At 48.1% G+C, this 18771-nt stretch overlaps 1 protein-coding gene across 2 annotated transcripts in view; it reads left to right on the top strand.

The window, feature by feature from the left end:
* The window catches only part of MCC (mutated in colorectal cancers), a 310469-nt gene that overhangs the window by 242357 nt on the left and 49341 nt on the right, over nt 1–18771 (top strand). For both annotated transcript variants that reach the window (XM_018053750.1, XM_018053751.1), the window contains exons 7-11: nt 7332–7478; nt 8420–8509; nt 10149–10297; nt 14890–15030; nt 17772–17875. In XM_018053750.1, coding sequence (XP_017909239.1) covers nt 7332–7478; nt 8420–8509; nt 10149–10297; nt 14890–15030; nt 17772–17875 — 631 coding nt within the window. The remainder of the gene's footprint in view (nt 1–7331; nt 7479–8419; nt 8510–10148; nt 10298–14889; nt 15031–17771; nt 17876–18771) is intronic.

Below are 18771 nucleotides of genomic sequence, written 5' to 3'. Positions count from 1 at the left end.
TTTACCCTTTCCCTTCCACCTACATTTGCAGTACAGTGTTTCTAGATAGGCAGTTTTTTCATCCTCTTCTTCCGGTTAGCACCAGCTGCATAACAAACCACCCCAAATATGCAGCCCTGAAAGAATCGTTTATGACTATCTGCATGTTTCTGGGGATGACTGGCCTCCAGTGGACAGTTCTCTCTTGGGCTCAGATGTGCTTGCAGCCAGAGGGTGGCCGTGGTCCGTCATCTTGAAGTCATACCTCCTTTGTCTGGTGGGTAAAGCTGACCGTTGTCTGGACCTCAGCAGGGATTGTTGGTCAGAACACCCACAAGCATCCTCTCTGTGTGCCCTGGGCTTCCTCACGGCAGCATGTTTGGCTAGTAAGGGCCAGCACCCCGAGAGAGAGGGAGGCAGAATTGTACTGCCTTTTCTAACCTACCCTTGGAAGTTATATGGCATCACTGACACAGCTTTCCGTTGATTAGATGCAGTCTCAGGCCAGGTGTGTGCGAGGGGAGGGGAACTGGAGTTCACCTTTTTAAAATGTGTTTGTTTTTGGTTGCACTGGGTCTTTATTGCTGCACTTGGGCTTTGTCTGGCCGTGGCAAGTGGGAGCTGCTCTTCGTTGCAGAGCGCGCACGGGCTCTCGTTTGTGGGCTCAGTAGTTGTGGCCCGCAGGCTTAGCTGCTCCCGCATGTGGAATCTTCCCAGACCAGGGATCAAACCCATGTCCCCTCCACTGGCAGACAGATTCGTATCTACTGTACCACAAGGGAAATCCTGGAGCCCACTTTTTGATGGAGGGCCTATCAAAGCATTTGCAGACATATCTAAAAACTTCCACAACTATCTATCACCTGGCCATGATACTTAAGTCTCAGGACTATATCTGGAAAACTTACTTATTTTCTTTTGGAATATTGTTTCTCCATCATTTCCTGTGTTCCTGTCCCCTGGAACTCTTTTAGAAGTGGGTTGGAGCCTCTCAGTGACACTTGTATCTTTGTGTCTATTTAGCTGCCCATGGTGTGTTCTGAATTCTTTGTGCTGTGTCCTTGTTCACTACTTCTCTTTCCAATTTTATTGAAAAACACTGTTTTCCACTCTTGCCAGTCTAGAGCTTAAGCTGATTTCACTTCATTGACTACATTTTCCATGGGCTTTTCTTTTTCATCTCCCTATTCTTGCTTGATATCTGCCTATTTTAATTTCACAATTTCTTATTCTGTACAAAACTTACTCCTCTTATCTCTTTCCGGGCCCTACACGTGCTTATTGCGCTGTGGTTTACAGGTCACTTTATTCTGATCTCATCTCCGTTGGGTCCGTCTCCTGGTTTGGCCTGTCCCGCCTCATCCTCCTCTCCCTGCCGCCGTTCTTGCATGTCAGTCAGCTCCACGGTCCTGGGCACCGTCATGGGAGGCTTAAGTCTCTTCCAGCTCCCTGATGATATTGGGGAGTTTACCAGTTAGATTTCTGGGAAAGAGGGTGGTCTGGCAAAATCCAGACCAGTTCTCACTGTCAAGATTTCTTGTTGTTGTTGTTTAATCACTAAGTTGTGTCCAGCTCTTTTGCGACCCTATGGACTGTCGCCCACCCAGCTCTCCATCCATGGGATTCTCCAGGCAAGGATGCTGGAGTGGGTTGCCATTTCCTTCTCCAGGCGATCTTCCCGACCCAGGGATGGAAACTTCATCTCCTCCGTTGTTGATGGGACCTTCACCACCGAGCCACCGGGGAGCGGTTCCCAGGTTTGAGGGGCGGTGCGCACACTGTGGAGGCAGAATAAGCCTGGACCCCACACTCTTGGGTCCCGAGGCTGAGGTGCTGGTTTCTCTGGTTTGACTCCCGCAAAGCCTGGACTGCCTTCCAGCCTCCTGGGCGGCGCCCTCGGTCCATTCTTCACCGAGGGACCTGGCAGGGAGCCTCCCAACCGGATGCAGGAGCGTCTGCTCCAGCAGCCTCACCTGCCGCGGCCCTGGGTCCTCTCCCTGGATCCTGGCACATTCCCTCCACGCCCTGCTCGCCCCTCCCCAGCTGCCCGAAGCACCAGCTCCCTCCTCCCTCTCCAACCTTAAGTTTCACTTCATTTCTGGAGAGTTTACTGTCTTTCTTTGAACCCTGGCAGTGAATTTCTTTCTCGCTGTTCCTTTTTATGGAGCACTTCTATACACTCTTGTTAGGAAGACTGCCTGGTTACTTTAGCCACAGCTGTCACACACTGGAAATCTTCATTTGTTCTGTGCACAGCCACAGCCCCCTGGCCCTGTTTGCAGCCCTGCTTCTCACTCTTGTCCTTTCAGTACCTGCCAAGGCCGCATCTAACCAGCCTTCTTCTGAGTGCCCCTTGTGCGCAGCAGCTCCCCTTGTGTAGGCGATGGAACTGGGCTTTTTCCCTTCTGTGTCTCTCATCAGTCCTCCTCCTTCCACTGTGCCTTTAAGGAACGCGCCCAAGTCTGCTTTCTGCTAACGCCCCAAGCACGCTCTTTTCACCGCTACAGCCTTTGCTCCCTGCTGGCATGCTCCTGCAGTCTGCAGAGCTCGAAGGAGACAGTGCACTGGCTCAGTCTCCCGTCTAAAGTCAAGGAGCTCGGCCGAGCTGGCGGTGTGCTGCGCGGGCCTCTCCCCTCCTTGCCTTCTCTGTCTCGCTCTTCGGGTCGTAGGTCACCTTCCTTCTCTTTTCTGACAGCTGCTATCCCCTCCCTCTCTCCTATCAGAGCACCTTCACTCTAGGCCAGACGAAAGCCATCAGATGGAAGCCGCCTCTTTTTTCATCCTCAGTTCTCCAGTTCGCAAACATACCCTTCTTCGTACCTGTCCTCACCTCTTCTTTCTCTCCTGGAAGTGAAGCTCCCCCTTCTTCCTATCCACAGCTGAGCTTTCAATCCAACCAGCTGTATGGACTCTCTCCTTCCACCTCCACACTTACACCTTATCCACACGCAGAAGCCCAGTTCTGATCCCTTTCTCTCAGATTACATTTCTACCATTGACTGAAATCCTTGGCTTCCTCAAATGTCCAAAGTTGGCATCTTTGTTTATCTCTGAAAACTCAGCTTCTTCTTATGTTTTCTCCATTTTGCGAAGTGCCGTGATACACGGAGTCATTCCAGCCACAAGTTTGTCTTTCTCCTTTCTTAAATTGTTCTAGAACTACATTGACCAATACAGTAACTACTCGCCACACACAACTATTTAAGTTGGAGTTTAATGAAAATAGAATACAATTAAAAATAAAGTTCCTTGGGAATACTGGGCACATTTCATGTGGCTTATGGCTACCATAGCGGACAGTGAGGCTAGAGAACGTACCGGTTACTACAGGAAAGGAAGTTCAATCGGATGGCGCTCTGGGGAGTGGCAGCCATTTTTGCTCCCACTTCACTGACAGTGTTTGAGCTCTCATCATTTCCCACATGCAGCTTTGACTCACTTCCTTTCTCTTCCTCATTCCAGTCCATTCTCTTCTCCATCAGGTGATCGTATGAAGCCCTTTTCGCTCTTCGGGAAGTCGTTGAGCGTTAAGAGAAGCGGAGGGCTAGCATTTTATTGTTATTCCCTTCCTTGAGCCTGTCAGATCTGTTTTCCTCTTTATTTGCTTGTTAAACAGCTCCTCAGCCTTCAAGATTGAAGGCCAGCATTTCCCACTCTGGGAGGCAGAGTAATGCTTCTTTCACGGGCTGACACTTCTTGTCGGTGTCCCTTCTCGGAGCCCACGTAACGAGAAGTCTGGCTAGACTCTGAGCCCCTGAGACACAAGACTGTCCCCTTCACACTCCATCAGGATTCCAGGGGACGTGACAGACACACTCCTCTTCCGGGCCTCTAGAAGCAACCTGGCTACATACTCACTTTAGGAAAAGTGAGGAAATGGCCACTGAAATCATGTTCCATTGTCTGATGTTGAAGAACTCCAGTGGGAAAGGCTATAAGGGTATCGGCACATATATCAGTTCCTAGCTTAGATGTGCTTTGATTTCTGGCTGTCCTCAACTGCAAAGCATGTATTTCGTTGAAATATATTTTCTTTAATGAAATATCTTCAGTGAAAGATGAGTATATTAGCTAATGACCTCAAACTTGATGACATAAAACAACAACAATGCATTCTCTCACCATTCTGGAGTCTGCAAAATCATGCTGTTGCGAGGCTGCACTTCCTCCATGGGCTCTGGAGGAGAATCCTGTCTCACCTCTTCTGGCTTCTATAGCTAGCCCTGGTGTCCTCTGATTTGTGGCCACTCTCTGCCTCCGTCTGTACACAGCCTTCTCTGTGTTTCTGTGTCTCAAATCTCCCTCTCTTTTTTGTTATAAGTGGATTTAGGGCCTGCCCCAATTCCAGGAGGGTCTCATCTTGAGATCCTTGATGTAATTACATCTACAGAGACCATATTTCAAAATAAGATCCCATTCATAGACTGGGGGTTTAGAACTTAGACGTGTCTTTTGGATAAGGTACGCAATTCAACTCACTGCAGTGGGTAAGAACAAAAGCAAGGATGCTAATAGCTGTCTCTCTCCCCTCTCCCAAGCCCTACCTAAGCTTACAGTCAGCAGATTGGTTTTAACCTTCATTTCTGTGCATGTATTCATCTAAATTAAGATCCCACTTCCCAAGCAAGAGAGGAGAAAGGGCCTTTTAACTCAACTAGCTGTTTCTCATTCCATGAAGGCTCACTCCACTCCCTTCAGCTGGATATTTTTCACTGCCTAACAATTATCAGTAAGTAATCAAGCGTAGACCAAAATAAACATGTTTATCATCCTTTAGTTTTCAAAGACATTCTCTTAGCCCAAAGCGTTTAATATGAAAATGAGTATTTAGACTCAGAATTCATTTGAGGTGTGCATGCCCACACACAAACACACCATGGAAAATGACTAGAAGCTATCGTCTCTGTAGAGTGAGAAAGAACATAGGTACTTTTTTTGTCTTCATTTTCCACTGTCATTTAAATTTTCCACAGTGGACATGTTGACTTTAGTGACTAGAAGAACAAACATTTTTTTATAACATGAGTAGTCTTAATGATGTTTTTATAAAATGCCCAGGGCCATGTTTTACTTTTTAAGAAGAGAGATGAGTGGACCAGTTGGGATTCCTGGAACCCCAGACTACCGATTGTTTGGGGAGGGGTTCAGACACTCCTGAAGTGACTTAGCAGCAGCAGCAGCAGGGCTTCCCTGATAGTTCAGTTGGTAAAAAATCCGCCTGCAGTGCAGGAGACCCTGGTTCAATTCCTGGGTCAGGAAGATCCCCTGGAGAAGGGATGGGCTACCCACTCCAGAATTCTTGGGCTTCCCTAGTGGCTCAGCTGGTAAAGAATCTGCCTGCAATGCAGGAGACCTGGGTTCAATCCCTGGGTTGGGAAGATCCCCTGGAGAAGGGAAAGGCTGCCCACTCCAGTATTCTGGCCTGGAGAATTTCATGGACTGTATAGTCCATGGGGTCACGAAGAGCTGGACACAGCTGACCAACTTTCACTTCACTTCAGACACTCTTTAGATTCGGCAGTGGTGGTAACACTGTTGTTTATTCAGGACCTCATCAGGCTTTCACAGCAGTAGAACCTGAAACCCTCGGTCTCCACCACAGTGGTTTTCCCGGTGCCAGGAAGCTGGCCTGATGGAGAAACGCGTCCTGCCCTCGGCCGCGGGCACAGAGAGGCACAGTTGATCAGGACCATCCCACAGTGAGCCCTGTAATCTCTCAGCAGCAGTCCCACTTGATTTGACAGCATGTGTTTTTCTGGTGTTTAGACGGCTTTGAGGGCAGCCCTGTGTGTGGTTCTTTATGGGGACGATGCACATTTCTGTTAGCCCGCAGTTACTGGACGCCACCGCAGAGCCAGCTACTGGGCACTTTTCAGCTGTTTCACCACTGAATGCAATTTGCTCCGAGGGACTTTTCCTATCTTGGCTTCTCGTATGCTAATGAATTATTGAAATTTCAATTACTTTTGGTTCCCAATTCAGCAGGGTGGAGACATCCAAGATATTAAAAATGAAAAGCTCTCCAGCTGCTTTTAGACAACAGTTCGCCTAGAAGGCCTCAGGGCTGGCAGCCGGGTGGCTCTGCTCCGTGGGGTCTGAGATGTCGAGTGCTGTGAGGCCTTGGCCGCCCGCAGGTCACTGCCATCAGCCAGATGCACCAGCGTTGCCTGGGCGCTTGTTGGACGTGCAGACTCCTAGGTGTGGTCTCCACCTGCTGATCAGAATCTCTGCAGACTGGGCCCTGGGCTCTGTGTCTTAACAAACCCTTTGGGACATTCTGGTGCACCGATAGGTTGGGAAAACCCGGGTTTAGATGTCCTGGTGCTGATTCTTCCCATTAGGGTCTGGTACCCATGTGTAAGGGCCCTTGGGTGCTGCGATCAGTGTGTCCTTTAAGACTGACATTGTATACAGTGATCAAATTGTGATCAGGGTCATCGAAAAGACCAGTTTCTAATAATCATTTTCACTTGCTTGGAACATTTCTCCCTTTGGATATCAGTAAGCCAGAACCATAGAGAAGCAGAGTTGGGACATTTAAATTCTGTGCAGGTAGATGTGTGTTCTAAATGTAATTGAGGGGCCCTGGGTCTCTCCACACTGAAGGGCTAATTAGGTATTCCTTCCTACTGTCCCTGGGATAATCCCATCTCAAAGTCCCTTGGGAAGAAGCCATGGGTACCAACTCCCTCTCATCACCATAGCCCCTCCTCCTTCCCAGAGCAGGTCTCTCTCCTACCCCATGCATATTGAATAATTTGCAGTTCTTCAGACAGTGTGTCTTCCAAGCCGGTCTTCCCACTCCAGCCCCTCAGCCAGTGCCTCACTCATCTCATCCATTACAGCCCTGTCCACCTGGGAGGCTGTGCCCAAAGACAGTTCCACAGTGACTTCAGGTGGAGCCACGTTCTTCCTCTTTCCTGCTTCCTACACACCCACCCTGGATTGATATTTATAGCATGAGCATGTGCTCGTGTTGAAATGATCTCTGTCCTCTGAACTCCACGCGAGTACAGATTTCATCCTGGGTTCCATTTCTAGTGCCATCTGTATCAGGCACAGGAGACTGAGTGAGTGAACATCCCTTAAAGGTGGCCCTTCTCCTTTGTGCTGGAATCTTCCAGCACCATAGAAAACATGTCCTCCTCCAGCTTGTGAAGTGCAGATGCTGGCCAGCCCCTGGCAGATCCAGTTAAGAACATCAGTGCTCTTTATGTGGACTCAGCTGACTTCGGTTTTCAGGGAAGCTGGTTTCTTCGTGTAAATGAAAGCTTTGCCCTCCCCCGCACTGGCCCTTCTGCTCTTTGGGCGGGGGGAGCCTACCGCTGTGTCTGAAGGTGTTGTCATTTCAGGTTCGAGAGCTTCAAACTCGCCTGCAGAGCGTGCAGGCCACGGGCCCCTCCAGCCCTGGCCGCCTCACTTCCGCCAACCGCCCCGTTAACCCCAGCACCGGAGAACTGAGCACAAGCAGCAGCAGCAATGACATCCCCATCGCCAAGGTGCGCTCTGGGGACACCGCCTGTTATCAGGCAGCCCTAGCCTTTGTGGAGCAGGGCCGCTGTGCCTACATGCAATTAGCTCAGCGGGCCCTAAGGGGCTTCCCAGGGTCCTGTGTAGGCCTCCCGAGCTGGAACTGCAGGAAGAGATAACCCACTAATAGTTTTAAGTCTCTCTCGGCTGCAACCTGGATGCCAGCTCTCTTTAATCAGCGGGCCAGAGCCTGTCCCAGCTGAGAGGTCGTTGTGGAGAGTGAGATGTTTTGTCACAGGGTGGGTAGAGAGTTGCTCTCGAGGATCATGGTTCCGCCCAGGAGGGGAACCCTGAGTAATGAACCGGTGACCTGCCCACTCCCAGAACCGACAGCCCTGCCAGCAGAAAAATAGATGACAATGATGGGCAGGCCTCAGCAGCTGTGAGAAGTAGCCCCTCCATTCTCAGCCACAGCCCCCGACCCCCTTCCCATGCTGAGTCCACCCCAGAGAGACTGTTCCCATGATTACATGTCCTCTACCTGGTAGCCCCGCCAGTCTCTGCAACAAGGTTGGTTGTCAACCATCAAGTTTATGAAGTCTCACCAGTGCTCCTCAGCCAGAAGTGATTTTTGTCCCAAGGGCTATTTGGCCATGTCTGGACACCTTTTTGATGGTCACACCTGGAGTACTGTGGCTAGAAGGCAAGGATGCTGGTGAACATCTCATAGTGCACAGAACAGTCCCCCACAGCAAAGAATGTCCAACTCAAAATGTCAATTGTACTAACGCTGAAAAACCATGAGTTAATAAGCAGGTGGCAGAAAAATCAGACACGTGAGTCGTTTTTAAGAACTGATGGTTTAGTTGCCAAGGTTCAAGAGTAGCCCTGTATAAACACAGTGTCAGTAGTTTATATGGGGTGTGGCGTGTGTTGTTTTTCGATCACTTGTTTTGTTTTGTTTGTTAAGATCGCCGAGAGGGTGAAGCTCTCCAAGACCAGGTCTGAATCTTCGTCGTCTGATCGGCCAGTCCTAGGCTCAGAGATCAGCAGCATTGGGGTGAGTGTTTATGAGGAGCAAAGGGACACGCCACATAGTAGAACCACACAGTGGCTCGTCCACAACAGAAGCACTGCCCAGGGCCCCTCCAATAAACCAGGTGATTTTAATAAGGAATCATGCCTGATTTCCTTCCAGAGGGTCAGATTAAAATGCTTAGTGGTTCGCTGGTAGTGAATTACCCCTTCAGCTTTAAAGGAAGCTTTTTGTCTCTCTACTTGAAACCATTCAGAAAGAAATGATTGAGGTCTTGTTACTAGCAATACAGATGAAAGTCTTGAAATACTTGCTTTATGTCACCCTGCTTCCCCAGAGACTGAGTGAGTTAGGAAGCTCTAAGAGAACTTGATTATTCGCACGTCCCTCTTGAACGGGAAGGTTCTCTCCACTGAGCAGGATCGTTGCCTTTGAAGTACAGCTGATGCTGGGACAGACTGGAACCTTCCAGCTCAGTTCTGGAGTTTTCTTTTGTAGAGTGACGAATACCCTGGGGCTGTGAACTGATGTATAGTGAAAAGAGAATAATTTCAGTTCCCTGGGGATGTCTTTGAGGATTTGGGGGAGGCTGGAAAATCCAGTTATTTGATCCTCGTTAAGAGTTGACTCATTGGAAAAGACTCTGATGCTGGGAGGGATTGGGGGCAGGAGGAAAAGGGGACAACAGAGGATGAGATGGCTGGATGGCATCACTGACTCGATGGACGTGAGTCTGAGTGAACTCCGGGAGTTGGTGATGGACAGGGAGGACTGGTGTGCTGCAATTCATGGGGTCTCAAAGAGTTGGACACAACTGAGCGACTGAACTGAACTGAACTGAATGTTGCTCAGTCACCCAGTTGTGTCTGACTGTTGCAACCCCATGGACTTCAGCATGCCAGGCCTCCCTGTCCCTCACCATCTCCCGAAGTTTGCCCGAGTTCATGTCGATTGCATCAGTGATGCCATCCAGCTATCTCATCCTCTGATGCCCTCTTCTCCGCCTGCCCTCAATCTTTCCCAGTATCAGGGACTTTTCCAATGAGTCGACTCTTCGCCCCAGATGACCACAATATTAGAGCTTCAGCATCAGTCCTTCCAACAACTGTTCAGGGTTGATTTCCCTTAAGATTGACTGGTTTGACCCTTGGGGATGGGGAAAAACAGAAACAGCACTTTTAAGGCCCTATTTTAGAATTTTGCACTGGGCAGAAATTGCAGGCACCCAGCTTCCATGCCAAAGCTGAATTATGAAAGTGAAGGAATGGGATGTTCACCTTCGCTACAACAGCCAAGAGACAAGGGTTGAGGGTGGCAGGGGGTTTAGGAAGGAGAAAGGGTGTCCAGACTCTATTTAATATACAGAATTTTAGGTCCCAAGGCTCAGGATCTTTCATGCCTGCTGCTGAAGATACAGCTTAGCGGATGCAGTTGCATTTTGACCCTGTTTGTGTACTGAATTCACAGTAGTTAACTTTTTATACTAGGATTATATTATACAAATTGAAAAATATCTGGGTAGCTATCTCCTGGTGCTCAATTCTCAAGGAACATCAGTTTAAACTGTTTAAAACTTAACAGTTTAAATCGGGAAGCAAGGGCCTGGGGCCCTGCATCCCGGAAGTGGCTTTGTCCAGAGGGGAATTAATGCTCACCTGTTCAGGTGTCCAGCAGCGTGGCAGAGCACCTGGCCCACTCTCTTCAGGACTGCTCCAACATTCAGGAAATCTTCCAGACTCTCTACTCCCATGGATCTGCCATCTCGGAAAGCAAGATTAGAGAGTTTGAGGTGGAAACGGAGCGGCTGAACAGGTAAGGAGGAATCCTGTATATTCGGTGGTGGTGTTGAGGGGAAACTCCAGTCCCATCCCAAAGATCCATTGAGGCTGGCTTATGCATTAGGGCTTAATGTGATGCTGTCGAGCTGGCAGGTGGGAGTTTCCACCCTGCTGCTCATCACAGGAGGGCCGGCTCTGTGGGCCTGTGTGACCTGTCATCAAATGCACAGGGCCTCGTGCTTAGAAGGATCCCACCTTGCTTTACTGCTCTGCTGTCACTGTTTTAAGTGTTAGTTGCACTGTTTTAAATTCTTTAAATAATTTATGAACCAGGGGCTATGTCTTCTTTCTTTTTTAACACGCTGCTATATTTGTTTCTCTGCTGATTTCTGGCTGTGCTGGGTCTTCGTACTGCCCTCGGGCTTTCTCTAGTTACAACCGCTAGTTTCGGTGCACACGCCTCTCATTACGGCGGCTTCTCGGGACTTCAGTGGCCACAGTGTACGAGCTCAGGAGTTGTGACATACAGACTCCACCGCCCTGCAGCATGTGGAGTCTTCCGAGACCGAGGATCGACCCCATGTCCCCTGCACTGGCGGGCAGGGTTCTTACCCAGTGTGCCACCAGGGAATTCCCCCTCCCTCTTTCCCTTGTGCACTGGCCCTAACAAACCAAGGAGCAGTCCGTATGCAATGACAAGTGGGTCAGGACGGCAAGACGGCTCCCTAGCGCGCAAGCCGGTTCCACTGAGAACCAGAGAGACCAGCTCTGGGATGTGGAGTCGGCAGAAGGGGTCTGATTAAGACATTCCTGAGGTGGACCGGGCATGCTGGTCTAACCCTCCCTGCTCCAGTCAAGGGTTGCCTCATTGTATTTATGCTTTTCACAAATGTGTGCATCCTCCCATCCCTACATCCTATCCTACTTAGTTCAGATTTTCTAAGTAAGTCTAATTGTCCTGCTTAGAATAATCGAACTGTGTGCCCAGTTTTATGGGTTCTTCCCAGATCTTATGACGGAGGTGGTTTGAGTTTGTCCTCCTGCCTCTTGGGCAAAGACTGGCTTGTATGTCATCCCAGCAATGAAAGAGGGTTATTAAAAAAGCAGAAGAGAAGGAGCAGGGCCAAGCTGTGGTGACTGCTCTGACTCCGACCTGGCCCCACAGTGGCTGAATGGCGGCCGAGCATGCGGCGGCTGCCCTCACCCAGCCGTCTTCAGGGGGTGCCTGCTAAGAACTGGAGAGGCTTGTGAGCCAACCCGTAAGAAACATGGATGCCGTTCCCCACCCACCATTGCTTCATGCCATTCCCCTTGTGTATGGCAAACCTGAATAAATTGAATTATCCTGTTAGTCCTCCCTGACTTGAAAGCTGTTTAATATAGTACTTGAGAACCAAGGAAATGTGGCAATCTAGGTCATTTTAAATCCTGAAATTAAATGGTTTCCTTATTAAATCCAGAATACTTAAGAGTGGCAATCCTGATGATTACCTTGTAGCAGTAAACAAGCAGTGCTTTCAGTATCACAGGCAGGGGAGTGCTTAAAAATTGAATCAGATATGCCCTTTGCAATTGAGTGAAGTCAGGTGCCTTCAGGGGCCCTCTGTGTAGGAGGATCTCCTCTCAGCAGATTCTGGGATTTAACAAGCCTGCTTTGTGGTTGAATTGAGGGAGGTCCTTTCTCTTCAATTATATGCACCTAAAAGAGACCAAAGAAGGGAGAACTATTTGGTGCCTGTATCACACTGTCATGGAGTTTAACAGCTTTCCAAAGACTCACAGACAACCCTAAATCCTCAACTTGGGAGGGCAGAATAGTCCCATTTTGCAAATTAGAAAGCAAATGTTTTGACACTGAATGACTTGCCTCAAGTCCAGAGCTATTAAATAGCTCAGGTGGTCAACCCCTGTCCACCTCTTCTGCATTGCTTTCTGTATTATCACAGCTACTGCTAGAACACGGGAGTGCTTGTAAATTATCTACCAGTATGTTCTTTTATTTAACTACCTATCTCAAAGTTGGAGTCCTGTTACACTCTGGAAGAATGACAGCCTTTAACTTGTGTTTGTGTGTGTGTGGCAGAGGCATGGGATGGGTCATGCCTACTCAAAAGTGTTGTTGTGTTTTGGACTCCTCAGGTGGCACTAGTGGTAAAGAACTTGGCTGCCAATGCAGGAGACTTAAAATACGCAGGTTCGATCCCTGGGTCAGAAAGGTACCCTTGAGGAAGAAATGGCAACCCACTCCAGTATTCTTGCCTGGAAAATCCCATGGACAGAGAAGCCTGGGGGGCTACAGTCCGCAGAGTTGCGCAGAGTCAGACACGACTGAAGCAGCTTAGCACACAGCATGCAGATATTAAGCACCTACTATGTGCTGGGCTATTTGGATGCCAAAGAAAGTAAACAGACAAGATTTCATGGAGTTATATCCTGTTAAGGAAGTTAAGCAAAAACAGACCAATAAGAACATGAGAAAGCTCCAAGTAAATATGACACTGGGACAAAATAAAAGGTAGTCTTGATTTTAGGTACAAAGACAGGGAAGGCATCTCTGAAGTGGGGAAATAGCAATTGAGATTTTTCAGGCGGGAAAGGAACAGCCATGTGACAAACCAGGAAGAGTCTTAAGGGCCAACTTGTCAACTTCAGGGCTGGGAAGTGGCTGGTGTGAAGTCTGAATTGCCCCAATCCCAGTGGAACTGAAACAGAATGAGTGAAAGCAGGCGCCCCATGAGACAAAGTGGTGAAGTAGTCACAGCTGGGTGGGCTGTGGGGTTTGAGGTCATAGACAAAGTGCCATTGGAAGTTGTTAAGGCATTTTATGTATGGGGAAGAACAGACTTGATTTAAATTTTAAAAGTTCACTTAAATGTGCAGAATGGAAAGGGGTGGGCAGGGGTGGAAACGGAGCCTGTTCTGCAGTGAACGAGCACAGCCAAGTAGAGGCAATTTGAAGGGGTCGTTGTATGTGTGGTGATACAAATCCACAGATGTATAAAAAAAGGGGCGGTCTCAAAGAAGACTCGCAGATGTCTTGCCTCTGCTGTCGGGAGTATGGTGGTGGCATTTACTGAGATGCGGAAGATGGAGGAGGTTATGGTTAGAGGAAAGTCAAGAATCCCATGTTAAATTTGAGGTGTCTGTGTGAAACCCTGGATATGTGAGACTGGCACTTACAAGAGAGGTTTGAACTGAGAATCTGGGAGCCATGGGAACATAAATGCCTGTGGAAGTCTTGGGGCTGGATAAAATCACCCTCAGGGGAGACTGCTGCAGTGGCCCTGGGACTGAGTGCTAAAGGAATGTCAACCGTCACAGATTCTATAGAGAAGAGGGAGCCAGCAGAGGAGACAGGACAAGTAATGACCTTTCGGCAGGGAGAAAACCAGTAGACACCTGTCATGACCCAAATGGAGGAGGATGTTTTCAAAGGTAGGAGCCATCAGTACAGGGGTGCTGTCTGAGATAGAACTGACCACATGGAGGTCTGGTTTCATCTAATTAGTAGGGACTGAATGTAGCTGGAGCAAGTCAAGAAGTAAATAAGAGGATGGGAAGTCTCTGAAGAGGCCGTCATGTGAACCAAGACAGAAAACTCTTCCTGGTAACACCTTACATCGAATTGACCTTGTCGTTGCCAAAGCCACGCAACGGTCTTAGTTATATGTGCTAAGATGCGTGGTCCTGAGATTGATCCTCAAAGCAGATGGCTTCCAAACTCTTACCCTTTTGTGTGTGTGAAACCTTATGTCTCTTTAAGACTTGGTAATCAGAGTACTGCAGATGGGCACGTCCTGTGGGGAGTGAATCACCGCATCCAGAGCATCAGCGTCCTGGGACAGAAAACAGGCTGAAGGCTTCGGCTTCCCTAATCTGCGTTCTGACTTTGCCATAAATTCTTCTGCCTTGAATTTACAGTTCTGATTTTTATAAAACTTATCCTTATCCACTGATTATCCTGCCAGTAGTAGTTTTTCCACGCTGGAAAGAGCTTTGGATGCACGCCACAGTTGCCACTCAGGTGCCCCTTAAGCGCAGTTTCTTTTCACTCCTTGATCCATCCTTTGCTCCTGCTCTGTAGTGAGCATTCTGAGTCAAGGATCTGGGGTCAACCTGCCTGGTTCAGAGCCCAAGGATTAACATTTCTGTGCCTCCTCTGAGAAATGGAGATAATAATACTTAATTCAGAGGGCTATTGGGAGAGTTACTGAGCAAGGGCTTAACAAATACTAGCTCTTATTGTAAAGGTTGCTTTTCATTTGTCCCTGTGGAGGGTGGAGGGTGGTTCATGGGAGCATCTCAGTCTTAACTCTCATGAAGGTTAGGGCTCCTTGCCATGGTGTATCTCCCAAGCCTAGCACTTTACCTGGCAAATGGCTCACCCATGACTGGTTAGGAAATAACCAGGGGGCAATTTTTATTTCTAATTCACACAGAATTTAATGATTCTTCAGCTTTGAGTTGCTTCGTTTATTACGTCTCATCAGTTGCATTTGCTAAAACATCTAATGAGCTCACATCCTAACGCGCATTTTGGCCAGAATCTAGAGTGGATAACTAAAATCTTGGCAACGCCTGTAATCCTAGTGTAAAATTGTGAACGTGATTTTCCTTCCTTTGTAGCCGTATCGAACACCTCAAATCCCAAAATGACCTTCTGACCATAACCCTGGAAGAATGCAAGAGCAATGCAGAGAGGATGAGCATGCTGGTGGGGAAGTACGAATCCAACGCCACGGCCTTGAGGCTGGCCCTGCAGTACAGGTAGGAAGTTGGGCAGGCAGGCGGGTGAGGCGCCACTTTCACTGGGAAGTGCATCCACAGCAAGCTTCTGCATGAAAGTAGAAAATAAGGTTTTAGAAAATGTGACTAGAGGACTGGACCAGCAAATGCTAGGGTGGGATAAATATTAAAAATCACTTAGCACCTTGGTAGCAGTTAAGAAAATAAGGATAATGAGTGTGGTATTAGTAAAACAGGTATGTTTCTGTTAGCAATGTTCAACTGAAATATTATTTCATGTAAGTAATATCACTCAAAGTCTTCCCTTTGGCAGTGGTAAAGAATCCGCCTGCCAATGCAGGAGATGGGGGTTCAGTCCCTGGGTTGGAAAGATCCCTTGGAGGAGGAAATGGCAACCCACTCCAGTATTCTTCCTGAGAAATCCCATGCACAGAAAAGCCTGGTGGGCTACAGAATCAGACACGGCTTGGTGACTAAACAACAACATCCCTCAAAACATCAGTTTTTGTGCTACAAGTTCACTTCTTGTTCTTCCAGTCTTTTTTTCCCAGACTTTATTTATATTCATGTTATATTCTGCATTGTGGTAAATCTAATGCGCTCTCTTCCTTCAGTTTGTTAAACTGTTGTATTATTGCTTAAAAGTCTCCATTTATTTTGACTGACTGTATCCCTTCCATCAAGTTTATATGATATTATTACTTATTTCTCTAAAAGATATTTAGACTCTTGCAGATTCTTGATATTGAAAATAATTCTATGGTGAATAAGTTAATACAAAAGCTGTCATTTTTGTATTTCTCTTGAGATAAAATCCCTGGAGCAGGAATTATAGATCAAAGGATATGAATATTGTCACGTCTCTTCAGGCATGCTGCCAGTTTTTTTCCCATTAAAAAAACCAGTTTAAATGAATGTGATTCATTCATTGATGAGCAAGTGGTACCACTTTTTTTTTTCCAGCTTCATCAGCTTTGGAATTTATCTATTTTTAAATTACTACTTGTTTAATAGCTATAAATCTCAGCTTTATTATTGTTTTCATAGACTTATTATATTAGTGTCACCACTTAGGCATATTTACCAAAGTCCCAGCGTAGTGACTGTATCTTACTCTTGGCATCCTCTCAAAGAATTCAGTATTGTTTTAAGAAACATTACTTCTTCAAAAAATAAAAATAAAAAATAAAGGAGACCAAAGCTAGAGAGCAATCCTGTTAGTTTACAGACACACCAAAGCGAACAGATGATCCTCTGTGACTACTCTTGAAACAGGCTCTTCTGCACCCTCAGCCTCCCTTTCATCTGTACAGAAGAAGCAACGTCCCAGCATCTCTAACTTGAAAGACCAACTGCCCTTGAGAAGGGGAGCTGCCAGCACCCAGAGGCAGTCATTGGACTCTCTCTCCTGTCTCTTAGTAAAGGAACTTGAAAGTAAACACAATTTTTAAAAAAAGTCTGTTGACTAAGTGTTGAATAAAGCCACATTTCCCCTGTTCAGCGTGGAGAAGCTCATCAATTCTTTGCTTGGGGGTGATTTTCGCTACTGCAGGCATTTGGCCAGGATGACTCAGGTATTACACACACACTCCATCCAGTGCAGACATGGGTCCCTATGGGGCCACGGGCAGCAGTGGATTTCCAGAGGTCACTGTTTGATCCTCTCTCTGGTGTACCTGAAGAGAGAGCACCACACTCCAGCTCTTGTCAGGGATTTTGTGAGTGTTTCATGACGCAGCTTTACAAACCTTTGGCAGAACTTTCTATGACGATGGAGCTGTTCTCTGTTATCCAGTGCGGCCACTGCTAGCCGCACATGGCTGTTAAACGTATGAAATATGCCCTGCAGAGAGACTGAATGTTCATTTATTTACCTTAAGTTCTTTTTCATTTAAATATCCACATGTGGCTAGTGGCCACTCTATTGAATAGGCAGGTCTCCGTTAAAACAGTCCCCTTTCTGGGCTGCTAAATGAATTACCTATTATTGTATAACTGTTTATTATGTCAAAGCTTCTGGGCTCAGGAATCTGGGAGTGATTTGTCTAGGTGGTTCTGGCTCTGGGTCTCTTGAGTTTTTGGTCAAGCTCTCCGCCAGAGCTGTGTCAGCTTAACTGGGGCTGGCAGATCTGCTTCAAAAGGCTTCGGGCAGAATCCTCGGTCCTTCACTGGCGATTGGCTGGCGCCTTAGTTCCTAACCACACGGGCTGCTCCATAGGGCTGCTCAAGGGTCTTCAAGACATGGCAGCTGGCCTCCTCTGAAAAGGATGATTCACGAGGGAAAAGGAAGGGAGGAAAGAGAGAGAAAGACCCAGATGGAAATCATCATGTTCTTTAATAACCAACCTCGGATGTGATAACCCATCACTTTTGCCTTATTCTCTTAGTCACACAAACCGCGTGGAACCGGGTGGAAGGGGATCACACGAGGTGCAGCGATCCGGGTGGGCAGGGCACACCCAGAGGCTGGTCGCTGTGAACACATCACCTTTCCCTTCAAGCTGGTCATCAAAGGAGCAGCAGGCTTGCCTCTCTCATCTTCGTTACTTCCCCTATGTTTTTCTAGATCACAGTCTAAAGTTTTGTTTTGTTTTTTTAAAGCAGGCCACAAAGCAGAGCGAGCCCCTGACTCTGTCCATGAGTGCCTGTGGGCGTGTCCTTGCCAACCTGGACGGGGATGCTGAGAAGCAGGGCTCACACTGCACCGCAGGGGACTCGCCGTTCGCTGCCCAAGCTGATGATGCCGTGTGCTTCTCTTTCAGCGAGCAGTGCATCGAAGCCTATGAACTCCTCCTGGCTCTGGCCGAGAGCGAGCAGAGCCTCATCCTGGGGCAGTTCCGGGCGGCCGGTGTGGGGTCGTCCCCTGGTAAGTGTGGCCGGGTCCCTGCAGACTCTGCTCGTCGTCCCCCCCACCTCTTCTGGTCTCCTGCCCTCCGTCTCGGCTGTTGGCGTTGGCACACCTCCCAACAACATGAAATTCACTTGTCAAGTGTGTTTTTCATTTTTTCCTCATGACTGAGTGAGTAAATTGTTTATGTTGAATGCAGCAGGAACTGAAGTGGAAACAGCATTACAGACAAGTTAAAACAAACAGGCTGTCTCGGGAAACATACTCTCCCAGGCTGACTCTAGGACCAGATGGGGCAGGAGGCCCAGGTTCACCCTGAAAGGGACCAGCTCTCCCACAGCCTCCCTGTGATGCTGTTGCCTGAGGGTCCGTGTGCTGCCCACAAGGCCTTTGCCTCATCTGGCAGTGCGTTTTCTCCAGGTTTGTTCCTTTACATTCAAAGGAACATGGGTTCCCCCTACCTGCTCTCCAGGTGACATAGGAATGCAGAGGAACATTTCACACCTTGTTATCTTCAGCTTCACCAAATGCCAACCCCGGGGGCCTGCTGCCCACCTCCTCTCCCTGCCCATCCTCCACTGCAGGGGTCATGCATCCCCCAGGGTTGGCATCATTTGTCCCTCCAGACCCACACCGCCCCCCACTACTGTGGTCCAGTGCTGAGTAACTAGAAGGGCTGTGTACTGAAAAAGACATGCAGGGCATCGAGTTACCATCATTTGCCAAAACTTCACCCTTGACTATGACTGTGGGCCTTGACATAACATGGGGACAATGACAGTAGAAACAGTGTTTGGAAGAAAACAGAGGTTCAGTGACAGAGGGCTCTGGTCCTGGAGCCTCCTGGCTCCCTCAGCCTACGCTTGACCACAGCAGCTTCTCCCGAGAAACCACGGCAAGTGAAAAAAAACTGA

Source organism: Capra hircus, chromosome 10 (genome assembly GCF_001704415.2).
Source record: "Capra hircus breed San Clemente chromosome 10, ASM170441v1, whole genome shotgun sequence".
NCBI lineage: Eukaryota > Metazoa > Chordata > Mammalia > Artiodactyla > Bovidae > Capra > Capra hircus.
This window is presented reverse-complemented; position numbering and strand designations above follow the sequence as displayed.